Genomic DNA, 27,203 nt, shown 5'->3' with positions numbered 1-27,203 from the left:
ATTAAATAAACTCAAACATTAAAAACAGGGGTCAATTATCACATGGAAGCAGAACTTGATAGAAAAAAGCATAGCTCACTGAAAAATATAGTGTATGGGGGGAAACAGCTATATTGTAAAAGCCATTGTTAAAGTTAAACTTTATCATTTTCTTATTATTGAATAACTAAAATTTCCATATAACAAGGGATATCTAAGAATAGATCATAGCATTCAATCTTACAAAATACAGGGAACCTTGATTTTTAAAGACAGGGTTCAAAACCAGCATGCTTTTCATTCCAAACACTTAAAACCCTAAACTCCTTATCCTGCTAAAATACTAAAAGGATATCATGAAAGAAATATTTAAGTTCTTTACACTACCTTTTTCTGTGCTCCCATTTATTTTAGGTAAGAAGTCATCAACTTGTATCCCTAGGATTAAGACAGTATATCATTGCCTGATCAAAGAAAGTATTACTTTAAAACTGGTCTCAAGTGTAACCATGGCATTTTGTATTCCTATACAGATTAAGACTGCAAAGAACACTTTACATTTATTTTTACAAGAAGGGTTCAACTTGCCATTTTCTATTAACTCAAAGAAAAGCCTGCAACTGCTTAGTGGCCTTCCAATGAGCCTTAAAAGAAAAAGGATCCTGCTGCTCATGTATTTTTCTTTTTAAGTATCTCTATGTGGAACATCTCAGATGAAGAAATTTCATTCATCTCAAGGACTAAACAATGGGGCCCACTGGTGGCAATCAAGCTTATTTTCAGAGGAAATTTTCTAAGAGTGTAGATACTTTATACCTAGTAGGTAAAATATCCCTTAAAGAAAATAAGTGCCCAACATGAGATAGTAAGCAAGGTCAAAAGTTTAATGATAAAAATTCAGCTTTAAATAAGAAATATGGATGACACCTACCTAAGCTGCTGCATTCTTTAAGAGTTTTCTCCTGAAGATGTTCTAACCGTACTGTAAACAAAAGCCCAAAAAAACAAAACAAAACAAAAAAACAACAAACAAACAGATATTTCACAGATAAAAAGAAAATAAATAAAATCAAATCAATCTTTGGATTAGCTAACTCACCTTGTAAAGCTGTTAGCCTCTCATTGGTGAAATCGTTATCAGCTTGCAAAGCTTCTATTTTTGCCTGGAGTTCCTGTTCTTTTTCTTCCATTTCATCTATTTTATGTTGTAATTCTTTTTTCTCAGCTTGTCCCTTCTGTTGGATTTCCTCTTGTTTTCCCTCTGCTACCTATTAAGAAAGAAGGAAATTCAGTCATTTAATAAAACCTGAGCTTGTTTTAGGAAGCCTAAACCAGGACTGCTTTTACTCACTTAAATTTCTAAGAAAAATGCTCAGTATTATAGAATATGTTTATTGATATGTTTTTTCTAAACCAGCAAAGAAGATAAAGACAAAGGCTTCATGTCAAAAGTGATCCGCACTGGGGTCACTCCTCCATATTTAGAGAGAAAAACTTGGAGCAAGAAAGTAGGCTTAAGGCTGGGCGCGGTGGCTCATGCCTGTAATCCTAGCTCTCTGGGAGGCCTAGGCGGGCGGATTGCTCAAGGTCAGGAGTTCGAAACTAGCCTGAACAAGAGCGAGACCCTATCTCTACTATAAATAGAAAGAAATTAACTGACCAATATATATAGAAAAAAAATTAGCCGGGCATGGTGGCACATGCCTGTAGTCCCAGCTACTCAGGAGGCTGAGGCAGGAGGATTGCTTGAGCCCAGGAGTTTGAGGTTGCTGTGAGCTAGGCTGACGCCACGGCACTCACTGTAGCCTAGGCAACAAAGCGAGACTGAGTCTCAAGAAAAAAAAAAAAAAAAGAAAGTAGGCTTAATACACATAAAGGGTCAAAGTGAAAAGCTCCATATTTTTCAAGAGGGAAGTAAGATTTTCCCCTAAAATTACTACTGTTTCAGTTTGTTCATAAGTTCTAAAATATAACTAATTCTGAAATTTTAAACAAAATTATGTTTAGCTAAAAGGATGATGGTACAAGCACTTCTCAAAAAGACCTTCTTTTAACAAGACCAATCTTTAAAACTATCATTGGTTAACCCTGTGGTCCCCAACCCCGGGGCCATGGCCTGGTGGCCTACTAGGAATCTGTTAGGAAGCCGGCTGTACATCAGCATCACCACATCAGCATCACCCCCTAAGCTCCCCCCTCCCCCCTCCAACTGTCTTCCCTGAAACTTAGGAAGGGGGCTGCACAGCAGGGAGCAGCTTCAGCTGTTTATCTGTATTTACAGCTGCTCCCCAGCCCTCCCTATCCCCCCATCCCTCATCACTGCCTGAGCTCTGCTGCTCCCGCACCCCCCACCCCACCATGGAAAAACTGTCTTCCATGAAACTGGTCCCTAGTGTCAAAAGGGTCGGGGACCACTGGGTTAACCAATCACATAAAGGGAAGGTATACTCTGGTCTTCTCTAACAAATGCATAGGCACTCAATCCATGGTTCACATTAAAAGACAGAGCTTCACAAACTCAGGTATAACATTTTATAGAACCAACTAGACATTACCCTATGGTCTGATCTATCCCCATCCTGAATGTCCTATAGCTACAGGGAATGGCAGCTTACATAGAGTTAACAGCATTCCAGGAGGCTACGTGGGATCAAGCATTATGGCTCTAAGATTCTCTCTGGGCTTGTTCCAGCACTAAATAGCTGTGCCTTTGGGGTGGCCTAAACATAAATAGTTTCAGGTTAAAAAAAAATCTGAGTATCGGCCGGGCGCGGTGGCTCACGCCTGTAATCCTAGCTCTTGGGAGGCCGAGGCGGGCGGATTGCTCAAGGTCAGGAGTTCAAAACCAGCCTGAGCAAGAGCGAGACCCCGTCTCTACTATAAATAGAAAGAAATTAATTGGCCAACTGATATGTATATAAAAAAAATTAGCCGGGCATGGTGGCGCATGCCTGTAGTCCCAGCTACTTGGGAGGCTGAGGCAGAAGGATCGCTGGAGCCCAGGAGTTTGAGGTTGCTGTGAGCCAGGCTGACGCCACGGCACTCACTCTAGCCTGGACAACAAAGCGAGACTCTGTCTCAAAAAAAAAAAAAAAAAAAAAAAAAAAAATCTGAGTATCTTGGGTTTTGCTGATTCTTATCTACTTCATGTTATATATTAAAAGACGTCTATTGTGAAGCACTGACTAAATTTCCATCCAGAGGAACTATGACAGCTTTTATAAGATTTTTATTATTTAATACATATGGTAATGGAGGTTGAGCTAAATGGAATATAAGCACTTTGTTTTCACTATAATTTTTAACCATTATCAAATTTTACATCAACAACTATTCAACAACACCTAAATGCTTAAGCTATCCAGTGTATTGGGGATGATTAGCTTAACATAATTTCAAATTAAATTAAGTAAATACATACCTTTAACTTATCAGATAAATCTTTAATCTCATTAACTGCTCCATTATATTTATTGGCTAATTCTCTTAGTTCTTCCTGAGTCCGTTCATTCATTTCTTTCAGGTGGGTGCATTCATCTTCAGTATTACTCAGACTTCGCTGAAATTCAAGTTTACAGGCAATTTATTTACAATAAATGCACAATTATTATTTGGAATTCCTTCTAAATTCAATTTATAAGAAGTATAAGCCTATCAGCTATTCTAAATCAACATCTGCCCTAGACTTTATATAAAGCTGAGTTAAGCAACATAAGAATTTCAACTTACTTTGTGTATATACTAAAACAGAAAACACAACTAAGAATCTGAGAGGGTGGGGGAAAGGGGCGAGGGGAGGGGTAGGAAGAGGATGCTACTTTCATATGATTATATTTTTGAAAGGCCAAAATGTATGATTTTTAGCCTTGAAAATATGTTAAGCCCATCAATTCTTAAAAGCAAGTTTAATAATATGCAGCAGGTAATTTAATACGAAAATTAGAAGACAGTGAGCAACTTTTCTTTCCTTGTATGTCAAATTAATTACATCACTGTAGGATGGGGCCATTAGAGAAACTATGCCTGTACTAAAGGTATGTTAACTAGTTTATGATGGGAATTTTAACCAAATCCAGTAATAGATATTTCCATGGTAATTTTGCAGTGGTTCAAAGAAATGACCTGAATTATGAATTAGGTTATTTTTAAAGCAACGAAAGTCACCTTTTGATTTATTTGTTTGTTTTTGAGACAGGGTCTTGTTCCGTCACCCAGAATGTAGTACAGTGGCATGATAATACCTCACTGTAATCTCCAACTCCTGGCCTCAAGTGATCCTCCCACCACACCAAAGTGCTAGGATTATAAACCTGAACCACCAGGCCCATCCAAGAATCACATTTTGATGGTTCCTAAAAGACCTAGAAAGGACTTTGGAGATAATGTATCCTTTGTGCCTCCAAAGTATCAGGCACAGTTTTCCTCTCTAGGGGATAGATGAAGTAAGACCATGTGGTATAGGTCCTCAGTCTACAATGACCATCCTTAACTAGAAGCAAAGCAAAACCAGATGACAGGAGATCAATTCCTTGGCACCACTGTATGGTAGCTGAATCCTAAGCACAGTGCAAACAGTAAGATTCCCTGGTTAGGCTTTTATTTCCTCAGTCACTGACTAAAGAGTATAAGCACAAAACTTACATGGTTATGTTGAGAATTCCTGTCAACAAAAGCAGCCTAACTATTCCTTTCCTTCTGACAGAAAATATTTCCTTGCTATATAATAATACCCAAGTTTAAAGTGTCCTACAATGTTTGAAAGTTTTTAAAAATCATACTACTATTTAGTATTTTTAAAACTAAAATACCTCAACTTCTGAAAGTTTTCTAACCACTTCAATTTTCTCCTGAAGAACCCGCCTCAGGGACTCTTTGGCTGTTGTCTCATAGTTATGTTTATCCTCCTGTAATGCTATAAGTTCCTTCCGTAAGCTATCTTCTGTTTGATTCTAGAATAAAAGATATTTATAATTACAGCCAAGTTACTTTTAAAAAAGCATTTACTATTGGAAAAAATGACACATTATGATACTTTTAAAATTGTATATTAAGGTACCTCCAACACAAATGATGTTATTAACTAAAGCTGTATTTAAAAGTTGCATTAGTAAATTATACCTTCACAAATATATTAATTCCCACTTAAAAAAGAAAGAAAAAGTCAAAGCCAATTGAGAATTTCTCTCAAATCTACAAAATGAATTACTCTTGTATTTGTCATATTTTTCTATAAACCACCATATTTACATTGGTGGGCAAAAATAATCAGTTATCATCAAAGGCATCAAGCATTTTAAAACAATGGTTAAAACAAAAGGAATATGGGCACTATGGGGAAAAAAGAGACTCCATGTCTGGGGAAGGAAATGTACAAAATGAGCCTGGAACATCTTGTCTGGTATGACAGAAATAAGCTATTTAAGTCTGCTACAGTTCTATCAAAAAGACTCAGGAGTCAATCTGAAGAGGTTCACACAGACTAAAGATGGGATAATTTGAACATCAATAAGAAAAACAGGAGAAGCCTGTCAGAACAATGCACAAGTAAGAATTGAAGCTTTAAACAGGGTGGGAACAGTGGATGTGAGGAGGTGTGGAAGGGTGAGAAAAGCAATTGCAATAGATTTAAACACATCAAACATCTTTAAATCTAAGTGGGGGGAGGAAACACCATGGTCATTCTTTGGTGGATGAAAAGGAACCAATTCATTATTCTGAAATCCAGTAAAATAAGAGGATGACGGAAATCGCTTATCCTGCTTTTCCTGTAGAAAATGTACCTCAGGGTAATCAAATGGTTGATATGAGGAAGCTTTTATAGAAGTAATCCAGCTAAATATAGGAGGGGATGATAGAATTAAATCACCATTTTTGTAACCCTTAATGAAATAATGGATCTAGGTAAGGCTCATCAATTACTGATAAAAGCTCAAAACAAAAGATGACTGGACATTATGTTGCCTCTTTGTGGAAGAACACAATATCATCCAGAGAATTGTTAGCAATAAAAAAATTGAGCCTGAATCAGATCGAATCTTTAGCTCAAACTAGTAATTTATGGTCTAGGGGGGGCAGGGAGGGGCAGCTAAAAGTCGCTCACTCAGAGCAACTTCCAGTCCTGCAAGCTTCATTCATGGTAAGTGCCCTACACAGGCAGCATACTGACTGAGAGAAATTCTAGAAGGCAAATGACCCAGTTTCTTCAATAAATATCAACTACAATAGAAAAAAGAGAGTTGTACATGAGTGCTCATTATACAATTCTTTCTACTCACATGTATGTCTAAAATTTCCCATGACAAAAGATTTAAAAGAATTTTGAAAATATATAAAATTTTTAGCATATACTCAAACTATCAAAGAAATGAAGCTACATAAAAAACTGCATTTCATTTTACATACTTGAGATTAATACCTACTTTGGAGCATGCCTGTAATTGGTTTCCCATAACTTCTAATCGTGATAAGAGTCTATCTTCATCTATTAAAGCCTGTTGAAGACAAATTAAATATAAATAAAACCCCAGAGTAATTAAAAAACATGCATATGAAAAAGATTGCTATTGTCAACAAAAGATATAAAATCAACATTTGTTCATTAATTAGGAAATAACTTTGCCTTTGTTTGCTATAAAATTATAGTTTTCATAAAAGATATTAAACTATGTTTAAATGCTACTTGAGTGTAAAGGCAGCGGAATACCTGCCAACTGGTATCTGAAGCCTCTTGGGTGATGGCTAGTAGCCGCTGAAGTGTGGCTAATTTCTGTTCCAGCATCTGTTCCCGATGTAAGGCCTCCTAATATGATAAATCACAAAAAAGATTCTAATAAACACAGCATGATTCTTTTGAGGAGTAACTAGTTTTTAGCACATGATAAAATATTCTCATATTACATCCCACTTGGTGTATTTCACAGCATTTCAAACTTGATAATACTTTGTAAAATATACAGTAGTCCCCTTGCTTATCTTTGGTTTTGCTTTCTACAATTTCAGTTACCCTCCGTACCATACAACATTTTGAGGGAGTCCACATTCACATAAATTTTATTATAGTATATTGTTATAATTGTTCTATTTTATTATTAGTTATTCTAATATAACCAAATGTTTATAAAGTAAGGTAAGGTTAATTTATTATTGAAGAAAATTTTTTTATAAATTTGGTATAGCCTAAGTGTACAATGTTTATAAAGTCTACAGGAATGTACAGTAATGTCTGAGGCCTTCACATTCACTCACCACTCACTCGCTCACTCAGAGCAACTTCCAGTCCTGCAAGCCTCATTCATGGTAAGTGCCCTACACAGGTATTATTCTCTATCTTTTATACTGTATTTCTACTTGTTTCGATAAACAAATACTTACCATTGTGTTACGATTGCCTACAGAATTCAGTACAATAATACGCTGTACAGGTTTGTAGCCTTACACCATATAGCCTAGGGGTAGGCTATATCATCTAGGTTTGTATAAATATGTTCTATGATATTCGCAAGGACAAATGGCTGAATGATGTATTTCTCGGAATGTATTCCCATGATTAAGTGACACATGACTGTGTATATACATATGAAATACATATATCTCAGAAGAAACTCAAGCCAAAATAATCTGGTCAGCAGCAAAGATACTTTATAATGGCTTGACTGCAGAAGTATAATATCTAAAATAGAAATAGCTTTTAATTTTTCCTTCATAAAATGTTTTTTTTTTAATTTTTTAATTTTTTTCAGACAAAGTCTCACTTTGTGGCCCAGGTAGAGTGCCATGGCGTCAGCCTAGTCACAGCAACCTCAAACTCCTGGGCTCAAGTGATCCTTCTGCCTCAACCTCCTAAGTGGCTGGGATTATAGGCGCGTGCCATCATGCCCAGGTAATTTTTTTGTTTCTATTTTTGGTTGACTGGCTAATTTTTTTTCTATAAAATGTTATAAACACACACACACACACACACACACACACACACACACAGATACACAAAAGAGAGAGAAAATGCTTCACTCCCACAGCTTATTCATTTCATTATCAGGTGTTGTTCTGATTCTCTCCCTGACTGCATACCACTTGGAAGCTATTAATATACCAAGGGTAAGTAAGCGTCCACCAAATAGTGGTTCAATGTAATTAAGGGATCAAGGAGTTATATAACTATTTGGCAACTCCAAAGGAAGGTTTTCCAAAGAAAGACACTGGCCCATAAAGTCTGATCTCTAGGTGATTTGTTAACATTTGATAGCTGCTAAGAGGGTCTCCTTCACTGAGAATCAAGGTGAAATGTTCACAGCATTTAGCTGTGGTTTTGGCACTCTTTTCTTCACCGTGTTCTATTCCTGTCATTCTCCAGAGAATACTTACTACCCTAATTCCTCTGAGTCGTCTCACTAGAGAAGCACATGCTTCAAACACAGCAGCTGAAGGTTAAAGTATGAATTCACTGTTCTCTACATCCTTGATAAATAATGATCAGGGAAAATCTGGTCTAATTAGACCTAGAGGTACTGTACTTTAATACAAATCTAAATTTAGGAATTTAATAAAAACCATACTGCCTCAGGATCCACATTAAAACACAGCTTACATTTAAAAGAGACTGTTTACCCGGTTTATCTTAAACGCCCAAAACATTCCTAATATCCAGAAAATTACACGGATGCTGCAAAAAGTTTTACTGAGAAACAAAACCACCAACCAACCACTTCTTTAGACTCTACTTCCACTAGATGGTGTAATTTCACCTTTTTAATTCAATTCCATTTGGAGTTTCTAGACTCCATGAACTATAGCCCGACAAAAATCTAATACTTTTAGGAATGATCTTTCAGTTCTAAGACATGAAATGCATCTATTCCAGTTTTTATTCAAAAAGTTCACAATTTACATCAGAACTTTAGCAATTCAGTAAAAATGTATATAGAAAAAACTGTGGTATTATAATTGAGTTAGAAAAGAACAGTAAAAGATTAGGACTACAAGGAATATTCAAAGAACTGACACAAAAGTTGGAAAGAGAGTCGGGGAGTGAGATTTGCAGATCATGATGACTAGTAACAATAGCATATAACCACAGGCAAATCATTTCACCTATATAAGCCTTTTATTTCTCATGAAAAATGAGGTCTAAACCAAATTAATCTCAAAATTTTCTTCTACCTTCAAAAATAAGAGAGATCTATGCCAATTAATGTGCCTTCCTATTGAATGGTAAACAACTACTAACATTTATGCCACTCATTCTATGTGCCAGTACTGTTCTAAGTGCTTTACATACTTCATTTATTCTTCACACTTCTGTGAGGTTAAGTGCTATTACTAGCCCCATTTCATAGATGAGGAAAATGAGGCACAAAGAGGTTAAACAACTTTCCCAGAAGATTAGATGTTAAATCCAGGGATCAAATCAAGGAAGTTCTGGCAAATGTCCATGCTCTCTTAAGTACTCTGCTGAAGTACAAATATAGAAAACTGTTTTTATATGCTTGTATTATGCCTAGTGAAAGATCTGATTAATATATTGATAATTTTTTGTCCTTCAGTACTCCATCTGTAAAAATCAGGATAAAACATGTACTTTATAGGATCTTGTAAGGATTAAATGAATTAACATAAGTAAAGGGCTATAATGGAGCTTTGCATTCAACAAGTGCTATATAATTATTTGCTATTAATATTATTAAGCAACCAAAATCTCTCTGGGTTCAATTTTATTTAAAAGTCATCTATGAATAAAGAACTATTTTGGAACCTCCTCATATTTGAAGAAAAAATTTTTCTCATACAGAGCTTATATTCTCTAGACTTAACAATCCTGACTCTTTTTTCTTCATAACATCTATTTTTAATCCTTTTCTTCTTCGAAAAGATATTTCTTTTGTACTTGTATTCAGCCAATTTTTTAATCCTATATTTCTTAAACAGGCAAAATGAAATATGAGTTAATTTTGATTTTAAAGACTAAGAATTCTCAAGATTTACTTTTACCTGTAGATACTGAGAAAGCTGGAATAGTTCCTGAGAGTACATACTTGGAGTGTTAGCAGCAACCTAGCAGCAAAATGATACAGTGTCAACAGAAAACACTTTATAAAAGACATTAAAGACAAACCAATTCCTTGAACTGTCTATTTACTTAAATATGCAAAATAATTATTTATTAAGTTAACCAGTTCCCTTGGTTCTCAAAATATTTCTGCCCTCTGTCCAGAATTTATAAATGGCATTATACTATGCTGACCAGTTTGAATTTATAATTAAGGTGGTGGAACAAGTGCTACTCATGAAAACATTACTTGATGAGCCAAATCACAAATTTATAGCAAAGGCAATGCAGCCTCTTCTTAACCCAGAAATAATGCCTCCTAAGTCAATATACCTTTAAAATTCATCGTTTAATAGGCAACAAGTCACAATTCATTTAGAAGACGCCATCTTCAAAGTATTTGTACGTGTATGGGTGGGTGAGGGACATGAAATATAACACCTTATCCAATGGCCAGAGGCAATGATAAAAGTTTTGTCCTTGTCTTTCTTTAAACTACACATAAGTTTTAAGAAAAAGATGGGAAATAATGATGTTTAAACAAGTATTAGAAGAAATACCTTTTATAAGGGGTTTTCCAAAGCTACAAAACCATGATATTATTAAAAAAAAAAAAAAAAAAGAAGGGCTCATGGGGTTGCTGTAACATTTACTCACATGTTCAACACTAACAAACAAGCCCTATGGAACTGGCATCATTCCTTATTAAGTTCAGAAAGTATATTTTTATTAATATGCTGACTAGTAGGGAGTTGGCATTGTTTTAAATGTTCTAAATTGTTTTTAATGTTCTAAATCAGCAAGACCATTATTTACTTCTGAAACAATTCTTGGTATTACAGAAGTTGATGATTAACCACGTTTACCCCTAAAAAACAAATTTAACCAGAGAACTGCAGTTTAAAGCAGACTTTCTTTATTCAAATGGAAGAAAAAATAATAAAATATTTTTCCCAATAGTTTAATTACTGCATTAAGAAAACTCAAAAATCCACTTCAATGTCAAATGATGCAAAAGATGTATTTTTTCTTGCTCATTAAAAATGGCCCAATAGTTTAACATAACCATTATTTCTCTACAACAACAACAAAAAAACTTTTCTAGCAAGCAATTACTGTAAGTTTCTGATCAGATCAGGTTAAAACTGATCTTCAAAGATAATAAAAGAACAATTTCTGTAAGCCCATATGTCTGTTACTTCCTTGTATGGGTAAATGTTGAGTGAAATATTTGGATAGAAAGCTTTAACAAATTTCTAGACAGAACTGTACCTCAGAATAAAAAGTAATAGCTAACATTCCTTACCTCTGGCTAAGCACAAAACTGGTATTCCTGCCTCTACACAGTCAAGAGTTCAACTGCGATGACAAAGGCTTTTACATCCACCTTAAATTCTCCAGACATTCAAGATTAGAAGATTATAATAACTATATAGCTACAGGTACTCTATATTTCTTTGTTACAGAAGAGAAGTAAATTTCTAGATAAAGCATATTAAAAACAAACATTTTCAAAGCAATATAGCTGAGTCAGTTTGGAAAAAATAATCATTAGCAACTTACTTTGTCAACAGGACTTGGTAATGGAGCATGGATGACACTGAAAAGTAAAATTTAGAATTTTTATCTAATATCCTGACAAGAGAGGAAACATAGTATGAGAGTCCAGAATATCTTAAACCACAAAGTTGATAATTTGCCTTCAAATAATTAGAAGAAGGTGAAAATTTTTTCAATCCTTTATAAATGTATAAACTTCTTAGAAAAAAACCTAATAAAATACATAACCCTACCTTTTACATACCAGTATATTTTTAAAAGCAAATTCCAAATCCAAAATGTATTAAATGTCTTTTGAGGACCCACTACTTACTGAAGGCTGTTATAAGAATTTCTACACAGAAAACCAGCATTCTTTAAATTCTCTGTTTTCAATTTTGGAATGTGTAAATTAAGGTTCCTTTAAAATTAAACATTCCTATACAGAAAGTCTTAAAAAGCAAAGGTCTACTGGAAATTAAGGCTTTAATTTGGAAACTTGTTCCAGTGAAGAACTTTAATCAAAACAGTAATACTACTCTTCTCCACTCAGCCGCCTCAGAAACTGAAAGCTTAGATGTACACATGAATGAAACTAAACTCAGTATATATCACTTTTTTTTTTTTTTTTTGAGACAGAGTCTCGCTTTGTTGCCCAGGCTAGAGTGAGTGCCGTGGCGTCAGCCTCGCTCACAGCAACCTCAAACTCCTGGGCTCGAGTGATCCTTCTGCCTCAGCCTCCCGAGTAGCTGGGACTACAGGCATGCGCCACCATGCCTGGCTAATTTTTTTATATATATCAGTTGGCCAATTAATTTATTTCTATTTTTTTATAGTAGAGACGGGGTCTCGCTCTTGCTCAGGCTGGTTTTGAACTCCTGACCTTGAGCAATCCGCCCGCCTCGGCCTCCCAAGAGCTAGGATTACAGGCGTGAGCCACAGCGCCCGGCCTAGTATATATCACTTTAAAACAAAACATTAAATAGACATTAATTGGTACTAATTGCTTTTTCGGCGTGATAAAACACTACTGACAGAAAGGTAGTACAGCAGTTAAGCATGGAGGCTGAGATACTATACTGACTGGGTCCAAATCTCAACTTTACTTAGCAACTGAAATGCAAATTGCTTAATCAATATAGGTCTCAAGCTTCCTCGTTCATAAAAAAAAGATCATCATAAAACCAATCCCACAGTTATTGTGAGTATTGAATGTGTTAATATAAATAAAAAGCTTCAAACAGTGCCTAAGACATAGGAAGCACTAGATCACTACTACCACTCTCGTGGGAATACAGCACTAAGGAAGCCAAAGTCCCTATTTTACAATGCCCTGTAAGATTCTGTATGTATGTTGGGGGTTAGCAAAAGGGACACAGAGCAACGCTACCACCCATGTCCCCTATCAGTTGCTTATCACTCTACATCCTAAAGGCCACTCTAGTGATGGCCAGCTTGAAGACTGACTGGGTAAAATTCCTAGATTCATCTGGTTAATCATGTGTAAGCTACTTGGAAAACTCACCAGGCATGACTTAAAAATAGGAATATTTCTGATTGCACACTAATAACTGCAAACATCCTAAGAATAGTCCTAATTCAACTAGTCACAAATACACTAAAATGCTTAATAAAATAGAATATTAAGTACCAGTTCTCATCTCACTTCTCATCACCCATGATATCCTGTGCAGACTTCACTAAGCCTATAGAACTCTTTACTATACTTTTTTGATTACATGTCTGTGTCCTTAAGAAGTATGATCGATTCATCTCTGCATCCCCAGAGCTTATCACAAGGCCCTAACAAAGCTGGTACCTAATGAAAGTTCTTTAAAAATTATATTGAAACTATAATGTAAACAAGTAAAACAAGTGGATATTTTATAATTCTTTGTTTTCTGATCTTTTCTATCTGGTGATGATGATCAGGGTGTTATTAAAAGGGTCTAGTGATACAACTTTAGTTTTTCTTTTCTACTCCATAAAACTGAAATAGACATTTTAAACATATGTTTATTGCTCTTGATTATGTAAGTAATATATATTGATTATGGAAAATATGTGAAGTAAAGCATGAGGAAAAAATACAAATTACCCAATGTCAGCACCCAAAGAGAACTATTTTGGGCATATATCCTTTTTTTTTTTGAGACAGTCTCGTTTTGTTGCCCAGGCTAGAGTGAGTGCCGTGGCGTCAGCCTAGCTCACAGCAACCTCAAACTCCTGGGCTGAAGCAATCCTACTGCCTCAGTCTCCCAAGTAGCTGGGACTACAAGCACGCACCACCATGCCCGGCTAATTTTTTGTATATATATTAGTTGGCCAATTAATTTCTTTCTATTTATAGTACAGACGGGTCGTGCTCTTGCTCAGGCTGGTTTGGAACTCCTGACCTCGAGCAATCCGCTCACCTAGGCCTCCCAGAGTGCTAGGATTACAGGCGTGAGCCACTATGCCTGGCCTGGGCATATATACTTTTCTCTGAAGATAATGCACATACAAGGACATGAACTTAAGAAAGTCTAAATGGAAACAAAAGGTACCAATGGATTGTTCTTAAAAATCCAGTTTTCTTTTTTTTTTTTTTTTTTTGAGACAGAGTCTCGCTTTGTTGCCCAGGCTAGAGTGAGTGCCGTGGCGTCAGCCTAGCTCACAGCAACCTCAAACTCCTGGGCTCTAGCGATCCTTCTGCCTCAGCCTCCCTGGTAGCTGGGACTACAGGCATGTGCCACCATGCCCGGCTAATTTTTTTTTTATATATATATATCAGTTGGCCAATTGATTTCTTTCTATTTATAGTAGAGACGGGGTCTCGCTCTTGCTCAGGCTGGTTTTGAACTCCTGACCTTGAGCAATCCGCCCGCCTCGGCCTCCCAAGAGCTAGGATTACAGGCGTGAGCCACAGCGCCCGGCCTAAAAATCCAGTTTTCTTAGTGACCCCAGCACAAAATCTTCTGTTCACATGAAAATCTTATTAACAAAAAAAAGGCTAAAAATCCAGCAATTCAGGCCGGGTGCGGGTGGCTCACGCCTATAATCCTAGCACTCTGGGAGGTTAAGGTGGGAGGATTGCTTGAGATCAAGAGTTTGAAACCAGCCTGAGCAAGAGCGAGACCCTATCTCTACTATAAATAGAAAGAAATTAATTGGCCAACTAATATATATAGAAAAAATTACCCGGGCATGGTGGTGCATATCTGTAGTCCCAGCTACTCTGGAGGCTGAGGCAGAAGGATTGCTTGAGCCCAGGAGTTTGACGTTGCTGTGAGCTAGGCTGACACCACAGCACTCACTGTAGCCTGGGCAACAAAGCTAGACTCTGTCTCAAAAAAAAAAAAAAAAAAAAAAAAAAATCCAGCAACTCATTCCATAAGTGACATATATTTATATTTTACAAAAACTACTTTGGATATAGGTACATTTTGTTTGAATGGAAAAACTTCATGTGCATATAAAAACCAGAACAAGGGAAGGTAGGAAATGAAAACAGTGTTCAGGCTTAGGGTGGTGGGATTATAGGCAATTTCTCTCTATATCTTCTCATCAGAAAATTATTTGTGTAATATAATAAAAATTAAGGAAGAGAAAGAATTAGCTTTTTGAGAACTACTTATTAAAGTTTTTTTTTTTTTTTTTGAGACAGGGTCTTGCTCAGTTTCCCAGGCTAGAGTACAGTGGCATCATCATAGCTCACTGTAACCTCAAACTCCTAGACTCAAGCAATCTTCCTGCCTCAGCCTCCCAAGTAGATAGGACTACACTACCATGCCTGGCTAATTTTTTTTTTCTTTCTTTTTTGAACCAACAGGATCTCACTCTTGCTCAGGCCAGTCTCTAACTCCTGGTCTCAAGCAATCCTCTGAAAGTGCTAGGTACAGGCATGAGCCATTGCACCAGGCCCTTACAAAAGATCTTAAAAGCACTCAATGCTATGTACACAGTGGACCTTAAATTCTTAGGCATTCTGGCACACTCAAAACACCTTAATTGCTTTTAAAAAATTAGATTACAATAACAAACGGCTAATATTCACTGTGTGTTTATTATTATATATGCTATGCTTGGTAAATACATAATCTTATTTAATCCTCATAAAATTCCTGCTCAACAGGTACTATGATCATCCTCATATTTCAGATGAGAAACGTGTAGCCTGATCAAGTTGCAGTACAAGTGGAGTCAGGTTTGAAACTGGACTATCCACCTCTAAAGATCATTATGATCTTCTAGCTCTAGAGAATTACCTGTTCAAAATTCATCTTCTCCAGAAAGTTATCACATTATGTACAATAAAACTGGCAGTGAAAATTTAAATAATGCTGGCCAGGCGTGGTGGCTCACGCCTGTAATCCTAGCACTCTGGGAGGCCGAGGCGGGCAGATAGCCCGAGTTTAGGAGTTCGAAATCAGCCAGAGCAAGAGTGAGAACCCATCTCTATTATAAATAGAAAGAAATTAATTGGCCAACTAATATATATATATACAAAAAATTAGCCAGGCATGGTGGCTCATGCTGTAGTCCCAGCTACTCGGGAGGCTGTGGCAGCAGGATCGCTTGAGCCCAGGAGTTTGAGGTTGCTGTGAGCTAGGCTGACACCACGGCACTCACTCTAGCCTGGGCAACAAAGTGAGACCCTGTCTCAAAAAAAAAAAAAAAAAAAAAAAAATCTTAAATAATGCTAATATTTAACCACATAAGAAAAATCAAACAATGAGAACGAAATAAGGCAAAGATTAAAAGAATTAGGGAAGCAAGAGGTAGAGGGACACAATTCATTAGAATAGACTGAAAAAATTCGCATGCTTGACTAGATGGAACGTGAGAACACAGATGATACCTTATGCAACTGTTCAAAGCTTTTAACTACATGAAAGAAAAATCTTATTATCAAATATAACCATCAAAGTTATATTTTAAAGTTATATTCCTTTAAGAAGCAATACATCATTAGCTGATTAATAGTTACTCTTATTCCTAAAACCTTAATTCTTAACTCATAAAAGCTAAGTTACATTAAAGTTCCTAAAGTTTATTGCAATTTTAATAATTAAGCTATAATTTAAAATAGGAAACAGATTAATGTTTTAAATTTAAAAAGTTTTAAAATTTCTGCTTTGTTTCAGATATGCTTAAAATTTTAAAAAAACCTGGTAGCTTCTAATGGAAGCATAAAATATATGATTCTAATGAAAGCATAGACTATTACAGTAAGGGAAGGTCTTTCTCTGCTTAATCCTTCCTTCTTTTTTTCCTACTCATTTCTCTACTTTTCCTTCAATTTATTACTTCTCTCAACTTCCCACCCTCAGATCATTGTATCTGTTTCTGAAAAACAGAAAATGTTGTGGGGGATGTAGAAACAAGATTCTAGCATATTCATGGTTTTCCCCCCAAAATGAAAAAGAAGTTTAAAGATTGCTTAACTCCTTTCAATAGTTGAAGATAACCTCTGAAATGTACAAGATCAAAATGTACTTGTGTTTACGTTTTAAAATCTAGATTTTATGAGTAATTTTTCCCTTTCAAGTGTCTACCTCTAAGTGACCTTTTATATTGCTTAATACAAAAAATAAAGATGACATTGAAAAAAAAGCCTCAAAAAAACTCCCACCAAAATAAGCTACTAACTATATTGACATCCTCAAGGTCCTATAAGATTGTAACATTGCCATTAACTTCAGAGGCAATCATAGTCTTAGAAATCCTATATGCAAGTAAAAAAGAATGGATTTATCACTGACCAATAACTTAGTATGCCAAACATTGTGAAAAACAACTAATTATACACCAAAATGTAAACTATAAAGTTAAATTAGGAAACAAAATAACCTTTGTCTCTGATATATTATTATCTCCTAGAATTGCAACTAATGTGAAAAGCAATTTAAACTGAAGTATGTTCCATTCCAAAAAGTACTAACAAAATAACCTCTGCCTCTGATACATTACTATCTACTAGAATTGCAACTAATGTGAAAAGCAATTTAAACTGAAGTGTATTCTATTCCAAAAAGCACATCGATTTTCTAACATCATTAAAATAATCCTGAAGTACTGTATGAACAGTATACCATCATCTAGAATATTATTAACCAAAGTAATTAATCCAAAAACTTCACAGCACTAAATTATACTCACTCTGAGCGCAGCCGGGCTTCCATACCATCTGGTAGAAAAAGTTTTATTGTGGAAACAATACACCCATGGGTAACTGCTTAAAACAAACAAATAACATGAATAAAATAATTGTTTAAAAATATAAAACGTCCTACCTCTAGTGTCTAAACACATATATTATTCTTAAAAGTAAAAACTTCTGGAAAAGAAAATAAATCTGGTACTTTAATGACAATATTCATTACCCTGAAGAAACTTATCCTTGTCTACAATGAATCACAATTGCAAGATAGAATTACAGAAAGAAGTGTTTTAAAAGGTATCCTAACCTCCAATTCTATAACAGTCAATCAATAAAAGGTCAGTTGAATATATGGAAATACAATTGAGGGAGGAAAATGTACTTTCTCCCTATCTGCTAGCATTAAACTTAACTGTGGCTAGTTCCAAATTTAAAATATAGCTCTTATTCTTAATTCTCCTGTACCCAAACTATTATACTCCTAACCACACCACACAAAACTCAAGTTCTGCATAATACAGTTTAGAATATGCCATTCAATCCCCCCATTTGATGGGTAAGAAAACCAAGACCACAGAGAAGTGAAACTGCCTCCAAAACTCGCTATTATCAGAGTTGTTTGCTAGTACCCGAGGTTCCCATCTCAATATTTAAAATTTTTGTTTTCTTTTTTCTTTTTTAAATCAGCTGACTTAAAGATCCAATGTTTTGTTTCCTTGATGGCCGTTTCTTCCTCCAACTCCAACATATTTTTATGACATTACACTAGTCACTTTGTAAACAACTTCTTACCATTGCTTACTTTCTCCTTTTCCTATGAGGATTTCAAGAGACAAAATCCCCCAAAGCATCACTCGCACAGAGCTTCTCTGGGTTTGGGTTTTATAGGAAAAAAATTTGTTTTCTGGTATAAAGGTCAATGGATTTTTATTTCTCTATTCTTCAGATACTGTATTATGCCTTCCAGGGTTCAAAGAACTAATTTATTTAGCTTACCAAACTGATTTAAAAGCTATTTTAGGCTAACAAAATATAATATATCATGACTAGAGGAGTGGTGGTTACTAGACTACACACATTTGTCAAAATTCACTGAACTGTAGAGGTAAAATTGGTGTTGTAGGTAAATTACACCTTAATAAATAGATTTTTAAGAATAGACCTACTGGGCCAGGTGCAGTGGCTCATGCCTCTAATCCTAGCACTCTGGGAGGCAGAGGCGGGCGGATTGCTCGAGGTCAGGAGTTCAAAACCAGCCTGAAGGAGACCCCATCTCTTCCAAAAATAGAAAGAAATTAATTGGCCAACTAATATATATATAGAAAAAATTAGCCGGGCATGGTGGTGCATGCCTGTAGTCCCAGCTACTTGGGAGGCTGAGGCAGGAGGATTGCTTTGAGCCCAGGAGTTTGAGGTTGCTGTGAGCGAGGCTGACGCCACGGCACTCACTCTAGCCTGGGCAACAAAGCGACACTGTATCTCAAAAAAAAATAAAATAAAAAAATAAAAAGATATTATAAACATGAAGTAATGTGACTGTCATCTGGAAATGTGCATTAAACTTAAAGAATTTTGCATATTTATTCAATATTGATTTTCATTAACAATTTAATTGATTATATGAAAAGTGCTAACACAGATGAAGAACCATCTACTGGACAATCTTCTAAACTCTCTGCTAAGCACAGCAATCATAGCCATGAACCACTGGGTTCTTTCCTTCCTTTCTGGTCTCATCCTCTATGTATCCTATACAAAGTCAAGTTATCTGCAAACTCCAAACAGCTCACCTTTCACAACGCCATGCCTTTTACACAAGCTGTCCCTTCTGTCAGTGATGTCCTCTATCCCCTTGCCTGTACAAGCAAACTACTTATCTTCAAGGCTCAGACTGCCTAATTCCTTTACCAAAGCTCGATATCTGAGTTAAATGTCCCAGAGCCTCCTATATCTACTTCTTATGACATTAAGCGTACTGCGTTGGGAATGTTTAACATTTACACAACTGTTTTCTCACCAATTAGATTTAACTCTTTCAGGACAACAAGGATTGTTTGCTTCTCACTTTTTAAAGCTGTATACGTAGCAGTCATCTGGTACATAGTAGGCATTTAACAAATGCTTACTGAATATGTTGAAGAACATGTCTGCCTAATATTTTACAGCTTCCATTATTCAAGGGTAAAGAGATTTCTTATTTGAAGACAATAGGGTTCATCTCCATTTGCAGGAACTACCCTGCCCGCTCCTCTCCCTGGCAGAAGACAGAGAAGATGGATTTATCCCAGCTCTATGGCCCTCCCACAGATCTACTACAAACAGCCTAAAATAAATAAAAGAGCACAATACAATATGAAGATCCAACAACACCTACACTTTACCAATATATTTAAATTGGTAATAAAGTTGTTTTTTAAAAAAGAAAAACAAGGCCGGGCGCCGTGGCTCACGCCTGTAATCCTAGCTCTTGGGAGGCCGAGGCGGGCGGATTGCTCAAGGTCAGGAGTTCAAAACCAGCCTGAGCAAGAGCGAGACCCCGTCTCTACTATAAATAGAAAGAAATCAATAGGCCAACTGATATATATATAAAAAATTAGCCGGGCATAGTGGCGCATGCCTGTAGTCCCAGCTACTCGGGAGGCTGAGGCAGAAGGATCACTCGAGCCCAGGAGTTTGAGGTTGCTGTGAGCTAGGCTGACGCCACGGCACTCACTCTAGCCTGGACAACAAAGCGAGACTCTGTCTCAAAAAAAAAAAAAAAAAGAAAAAAAAGAAAAACAGAGCAAGTCACAGAATAAAACTGTAGTGTCAGAGCTAACAACCCATGATACATTACATCAGGGACTGTGCTGCGCATACACACCGCCCTGAGGTTCAGCATATGGACTGATGCTCAGACCTATAAAGCGAATCAAGAGCTGGTACTGCTGAGCAACACAGTGCTGCTGCAATGCTGAAGGCAGTTTTTTAAAAAAAGACCATCTCTAACTAAGCTGACAATTTAGTCCAACCAACCCTGCCTTTGAAATTATTCTATGACAGCTAGAAACATAGATGCATAGAAATGTTAGTTATCCTTTTGTATTGCAACAGGCAAGTATTTAAAGCAACCTGGCGAAAATGTTTTGTTCTATTACTTATATTTTTTTTTTTTTTTTTTTTTTTGAGACAGAGTCTCGCTTGTTGCCCAGGCTAGAGTGAGTGCCGTGGCGTCAGCCTAGCTCACAGCAACCTCAAACTCCTGGGCTCAAGGGATCCTGCTGCCTCAGCCTCCCGAGTAGCTGGGACTACAGGCATGTGCCACCATGCCCGGCTAATTTTATATATATATTAGTTGGCCAATTAATTTCTTTCTATTTATAGTAGAGACAGGGTCTTGCTCTTGCTCAGGCTGGTTTTGAACTCCTGACCTCGAGCAATCCGCCCGCCTCAGCCTCCCAGAGTGCTAGGATTACAGGCGTGAGCCACCACGCCCGGCTTCTATTACTTATATTAATCAACTACACAAAGCAGTATTTCCCAAAACAGAGTGCTAGCAAATGTTAACAAAAAAGGACTTGAGGGTCAGATGAATTCGGGAAATATTTTGGTTAAAAGAAATTTAAAGAGTTTTGGGTTTTGTTTTGGTTTGGTTTTTAGCCATGGGCTTTCTCAGAGCCTAAATGGCTTTTGCCCATTATGAGCTCTAAAAGTAACATGCATTTCCCAAACTTATTTGATCTTTGAGCTTCCTCCCAACCTCCTTATAGGAACACTTACATAGGAACTGGCATTATGATGAAAATACTATGGAAAATACTGCTCTAAAGCAGTGTATGAAGAACTATCAAAACAAATTTTGCTCTCAAATACTACCCAGAAACATTATTGTGTTCCAACAGTCAAAGAAAATATTAATTGTAAAACACAATCTAAACAGCTTCTTGGAGAGGGTAAGGGAACCATGGGAACATTGTCACATTAAATATACACGTGTATTATAAGCCACATGCAAATTTCAGAAACATTAAAACATGAAGGTGTCTGAATTGAGGAAACAAGGTGGAAGAAAATCTGCAATTACCTGTTATAGCTATGAGTCTATTAAAAATCAGGGTGAAATGGGACTGCAAACGAGTTCAACCTCTGTGGAAAGCCATATGGAGATACCTCAAAGCAATACAAGTAGATCTACCATTTGATCCAGCAATTCCACTACTGGGCATCTACCCAAAAGATCAAAAGTCACTTTATGAAAAAGACACCTGCATGCGAATGTTTATAGCAGCACAGTTCACAATTGCAAAGCTGTGGAAACAACCCAAGTGCCCATCAATTCATAAGTGGATTAATAAAATGTGGCGTACGTATACCATGGAGTACTACTCAGCTTTAAGAAACAATGGTGATATAGCACCTCTTGTATTTTCCTGGATAGAGCTGGAACCCATGCGACTAAGTGAAGTATCTCAAGAATGGAAAAACCAGCACCACATGTACTCACCAGCAAATTGGTATTAACGGATCAACACTATAGGAGTAACATTCACTGGGTATGGGGAGGGTGGGAGGGGGGAGGGGGGGAAGGGTATATACAAACGCAATGAGTGAGATGTGCAATGTTTGGGGGATGGACATGCTTGAAGCTCTTACTCGAGGGGAGAGTGGGGCATGGGCAACATATGTAACCTTAACACTTGTACTCCCATAATACGCTAAAAAAAAAAATCAGGGTAAAGACTACACAAGCTTACAGCCATTTTTCAGTTTTTTTTCCTCTGTAATCTTAAAGACCATTTATTTTGCTTTTGAGTTAGTATATTTACTTTGTGGTATGCACTCAATCTTTCTTATTGCCTCTTCACAAAAACACCACATGTTCACTTTGATAAGTTTAAAACCTGTTTGAGGACCCGGACTGGAAGACTGAAACTTTTGAGGTATGTTGTAGTTTGGTTCTATCTCCATTTCTACAATCAGTAAAAAGGTTAATACTATTCTACACTTAAGAGTAGTTTGAAGAATCTCTTGAAATGACTGGCAGGAAATAGGAAGGACAATGAATAAAACCCTAAAAACTGGAGAAATATTTTAAAAACCAAGACCGAAATGAGAAGTATTAATATTTCTAGACCGGAGAATGATTTTTTTAAATTGCTTTTTTTTTGTAATTTATTTGCTTATTTATTTATTTATTTTTTTGAGACAGAGTCTCACTCTGTTGCCCCAACTAGAGTGCCGTGGCGTCAGCCTAGCTCACAGCAACCTCAAACTCCTGGGCTCAAGCGATCCTCCTGCCTCAGCCCCAGAATAGCTGGGACTACAGGCATGTGCCACCATGCCCAGCTAATTTTTTCTATTTATATTTTTAGTTGGCCAATTAACTTATTTCTATTTTTAGTAGAGATGGGGTCTCCCTCTTGCTCAGCCTGGTTTCGAAGTCCTGACCTTGAGTGATCCTCCCACCTTGGCCTCCCAGAGTGTTAGGATTATAGGCGGGAGCCAACGTGCCCAGCTTAAAATTGCTTTTTGACTGCAGTCTAAGGTACAGGTTGAGAAGGCTTTATCCAAAACTCTGAAATACTCCAAAATTCAAAACTTTCTGAGTCCATACATGACCCCAACAAGTGGAAAATGCTTCTGGTCCCAAGCATTCTAAATAAAAGATAAAATAGTCAAAAAAAGCTTTCAATCCCCAATTTTTTGCTTCATAAAGCTTCTAAATCTTAGGGCTTCTTTTTTTAAGTTAGAAAAGAGGCATGGAAAGTTAGCTGAATAGACAAGTACTCTCTTAATTCTGATTTTTAAGAAATTGCTATTCTTGTCCAGGCGCGGTGGGTCATGCCTGTAACCCTAGCACTCTGGGAGGCTGAGACAGGAGGATTGCTCGAGGTCAGGAGTTCGAAACCAGCCTGAGCAAGAGCGAGACCTCGTCTCTACTAAAAATAGAAAAGAAATTAATTGGCCAACTAAAAATATATATTAAAAAATAAATAAATAAAAAATAAAAGGGAGGGGGGAAAATGGGCATTTATTGAAACCTTAAAATCTGTACCCCCATAATATGCCGAAATAAAAAATAAATAAATAAATAAAATAAAATAAAAGTTGCTACTCTTTCATTCATTCCTCATTTGTGAGCTGTAATTCAGTTAGCAAAAAACTTTCCTTCTTTAACTATCTGTTTACCTCATGTAATTCTTACAAGAAAGGCAGGATAAATATTCCTTCTCTTTATTTACTTACATGTTTCAGAATGATAAATTTGTTTCCTAAGTTCTTCCAAAAGTAATCCAATCGTTTTTCCTTTTTAGTATGATTGTAAGCTCATGGATTTGAACATATTTGATATATTTCAATCCACTGTTATTATGATTTAATGTTCAAACTGTCCATCTCTGATCAGCAGGAACTCATTAACATTAACTTCTAGGAGTTCTTCTGACAAAATGCCAGCAGCCTTAGATAGCTTCACTGTTTTCAGATACAACAAAATCTTCTAATTTGTACATTTGTACAATTTGTACATTTATTGCCCTAGCCTCAAAGTCAACTATTTCTCTAAGAATCTTGTTTCTACCTATTTATTTAGTGGGAAGAGCTCTTTCTCTAGGTGTGTGGATTCTCTTACTATTTTATTTCTCTAGCATACTATGCAGTGATATTGCTCACTGGCTTATTTCTTAACTTGCACATGAGTAGTAGTGGTTCTCTGGGTTTACCTGTTTGCTCAAAAGATACTTACTAAGAACCTTCTGGTTATAAGCAATATGCTAAGAATAATGGGGAAAACCGACATGAGTATGACTGGGTCCCTGTCTCTGAAGAGATTTCAATGTAGAGAGGACAAACCAGAAATACCTAACATAACAACAAAGGGCAAAAAAAGACAAAAAAAAACATGGGGGTGAAAAACAAATACTACAAGAAGTACAAAACACCACTACGGGAATTTGGAATGGGAAAAGGCAGGGGAAAGCTTTATGAAAAAAGTAAAAACCAAACAAAAAAATTTTGAAATGGAAGAAAAAGCAGAGAGAACAGCATGAACAGGAGAAGAAAAGGAAGTGGCAGCGTGCACATGTTAAGAGAGCAGCTGAAGGAAATTGGATACAGGAGGTAAAGAACCCACATTTCAAGGCTCTTTAGAGGCTAGGCTCCATGCTAGGAACACATGTTAACCACTTATGACAAACCACATAAACAGTTATTTTTATGTCCTATTTTACAGATGAGGCAACTAAGGTCAAAGAGGCTAAAGAAACTTGCTGAGGCTACCACATGCTTGGTTAAGTGGCAGAGTCAGGATTCAAAAGAACCTTATCTGTGTATCATCTTATATCTAAATAATCCATTTTAACAGCTTAACATATATTAAGGAGAGTAATGGGAAATAAAATCAAAAGGTTAAATTGAGTTTATATTTTTTAGGGCCTCAAGTGTACAAGTCAGCCTTTCAGACTTTGTTCTGCAGTATGGCAAAGCCACCAAAGGCTTCTAAGAGCAGGAAAATGACATAAATGAAACTGTAATAGAAGAATATTCTGGAGGCAGTAGATTGGCAGAGTATGATGGCCAGTATCGTGTACTGTACCAGAGTATGGTATAATACTCTAGGATGGAAACTGGTAAAACAGAAGCAGGGGAAAGAGGTAAACGGTCCAGATCAGCAATTTATAACCTTTTTGGCACCAGGCACAGTTTCATGGAAGACAATTTTTCTATGAACCAGGGGTGGGGGAGTGTTATGGGTCAGGGGAGGGTGGTGTGGAGCTCAGGCGGTGTTGCGTGGCCCATTTCCTAACAGGCCACAGACTGGTACTGGGCTCTAACCCAGGGGGGTTGGGGAACACAGGGTGACACTACTGTTAGAGATAAGGAAGACACAGAATTCAGAAAAGATAGCACTCTCGGAGGCCAAGGTGGAAGGATCACTCGAGGTCAGGAGTTCGAGACCAGCCTGAGCAAGAGCGAGACCTGTCTCTACTAAAAATAGAAAGAAATTAGCTGGACAACTAAAAATATACAGAAAAAATTAGTCAGGCATGGTGGCGCATGCCTGTAGTCCCAGCTACTCGGGAGGCTGAGGCAGGAGGATCGCCTGAGCCCAGGAGTTTGAGGTTGCTGTGAGCTATGCTGACGCCACGGCACTCTAGCCCGGGCAACAGAGACTCTGTCTCAATCAATCAATAAATGAATGAAACAGAAAAGATGCTGAGGTTCTGAGCTAGAGTGTTTGGGAGAATGACGACCAATAAAAGAAATTTGGAAATCAGTAAAGTAGTCTCAAGGAGAAATTAAGCTTTGGGCAGAGTAGTTATAAGCCAACAGCAGGACATTCTAGAAGAAATAACCAGCAAACAGCTGGCAATACAGAACCTGTAAGAATGGATTCACAGCAGACAAGACAAGAAAAGAAACTTGGTACTTAAAGACAGGGGAAAGCATAGAAAAAAGGTGCTGCTAGGTTAAGGAACTGCGCAGTTGTACAATAGACTCACACCCTACACCCGGTAATGTTCCTTCTTAGGACTGAAATGTGTAACCCAGGCATTTGTAGTTTTACAAAGCTCTGCAGATAATTCTAGTGCATAGCCTGGGCTTAGAATCCATTTTTAAAATGAACAGAAGATTTCCATTCCATTGGAAAGGTTCCCCATGTCAATCAGAGAATTTGGTGGAGTCTGTGCTAAATCGGCTTTATGATTTCCCCTAGCAACTGAAAAGGAGAAGTTGGTGAGAATACCCTTCAAATGGCCAATGATGAGTTCCAAAGGACAGATAAAGGAGCCTAGTACACGCTTTGCAACAGAGGCTTACAGTAATGGTGTGTGACCCAGAAAACCTATTCTCAGTCTGAGCAGTGCATGAGAACAGAGGAATGGCCAGCAGTTGGGTTGCTAAGCCTCGGCTTTCTCTATTCCTTCCTTTCTTTTTAAAAATCTACTAAAATATTACCCTATTTGTTTACAGTGATATTTTATATCTATACTGCAGGTTATCTGTACATGCCTGACCAGTGAGTTTTCTCCCTGAAGCCACACTACATGGAAAGTCAAACATCAAAACCAGAATGTTTTGGAGAGCTTAAAGTAGAAGAGACACTAATACAAATTGGTAAGTTCAGTACCATTAGGTTCATATTATCTTTTTAAGAAAATCTGATATACATATATAATTTTATATATTATATATTCTTTTTCTAAAATTCACACAAACTTTTTCCATAAATACATAAGTGTAATACATACTAAAGAATTTTTAATTGTTATATTAGCCACGTCTCACTTTTAATTTACCTCTCTCTTCTCTATTCCTTCCACCTACACTCCTAGATAACTCACATTAATGACACAGTATACATTAAGTGCTACCTCCTCATGTTCATAAAATCATATACAAACACATACAAATATATTTATAGGATTGGTGAGACTTTTCAAAATAATGAAATTATTAAAAGCAATTTCTTTCCTTACTCAGCAATATATTTTATAGAAATTCTGCAATTCACATAATTCT

General features: G+C 36.7%; 1 protein-coding gene across 32 annotated transcripts in view; it reads right to left on the bottom strand.

The window, feature by feature from the left end:
- SLMAP (sarcolemma associated protein) overlaps positions 1-27,203 on the bottom strand; it is a 178,536-nt gene that overhangs the window by 74,870 nt on the left and 76,463 nt on the right. For 14 of the 32 annotated variants that reach the window (XM_076008880.1, XM_076008870.1, XM_076008919.1 and 11 more), the window contains exons 3-12: positions 17,702-17,774; positions 11,585-11,621; positions 9,964-10,026; positions 6,683-6,778; positions 6,399-6,470; positions 4,788-4,928; positions 3,401-3,538; positions 1,079-1,247; positions 911-961; positions 367-417 (exon numbers count right to left, since the gene is read on the bottom strand). In XM_076008880.1, the coding sequence (XP_075864995.1) occupies positions 367-417; positions 911-961; positions 1,079-1,247; positions 3,401-3,538; positions 4,788-4,928; positions 6,399-6,470; positions 6,683-6,778; positions 9,964-10,026; positions 11,585-11,621; positions 17,702-17,774 (891 nt within the window). Of the gene's footprint in view, positions 1-366; positions 418-910; positions 962-1,078; positions 1,248-3,400; positions 3,539-4,787; positions 4,929-6,398; positions 6,471-6,682; positions 6,779-9,963; positions 10,027-11,584; positions 11,622-17,701; positions 17,778-27,203 lie in introns of all 32 variants that reach the window. The other 18 variants (XM_076008900.1, XM_076008928.1, XM_076008935.1 and 15 more) reach the window with 3 other exon arrangements.

Source organism: Microcebus murinus, chromosome 1 (genome assembly GCF_040939455.1).
Source record: "Microcebus murinus isolate Inina chromosome 1, M.murinus_Inina_mat1.0, whole genome shotgun sequence".
Classification (NCBI taxonomy): domain Eukaryota; kingdom Metazoa; phylum Chordata; class Mammalia; order Primates; family Cheirogaleidae; genus Microcebus; species Microcebus murinus.
The sequence above is the reverse complement of the archived record's forward strand: the minus strand, read 5'-3'. Positions and strand labels throughout refer to the sequence as shown.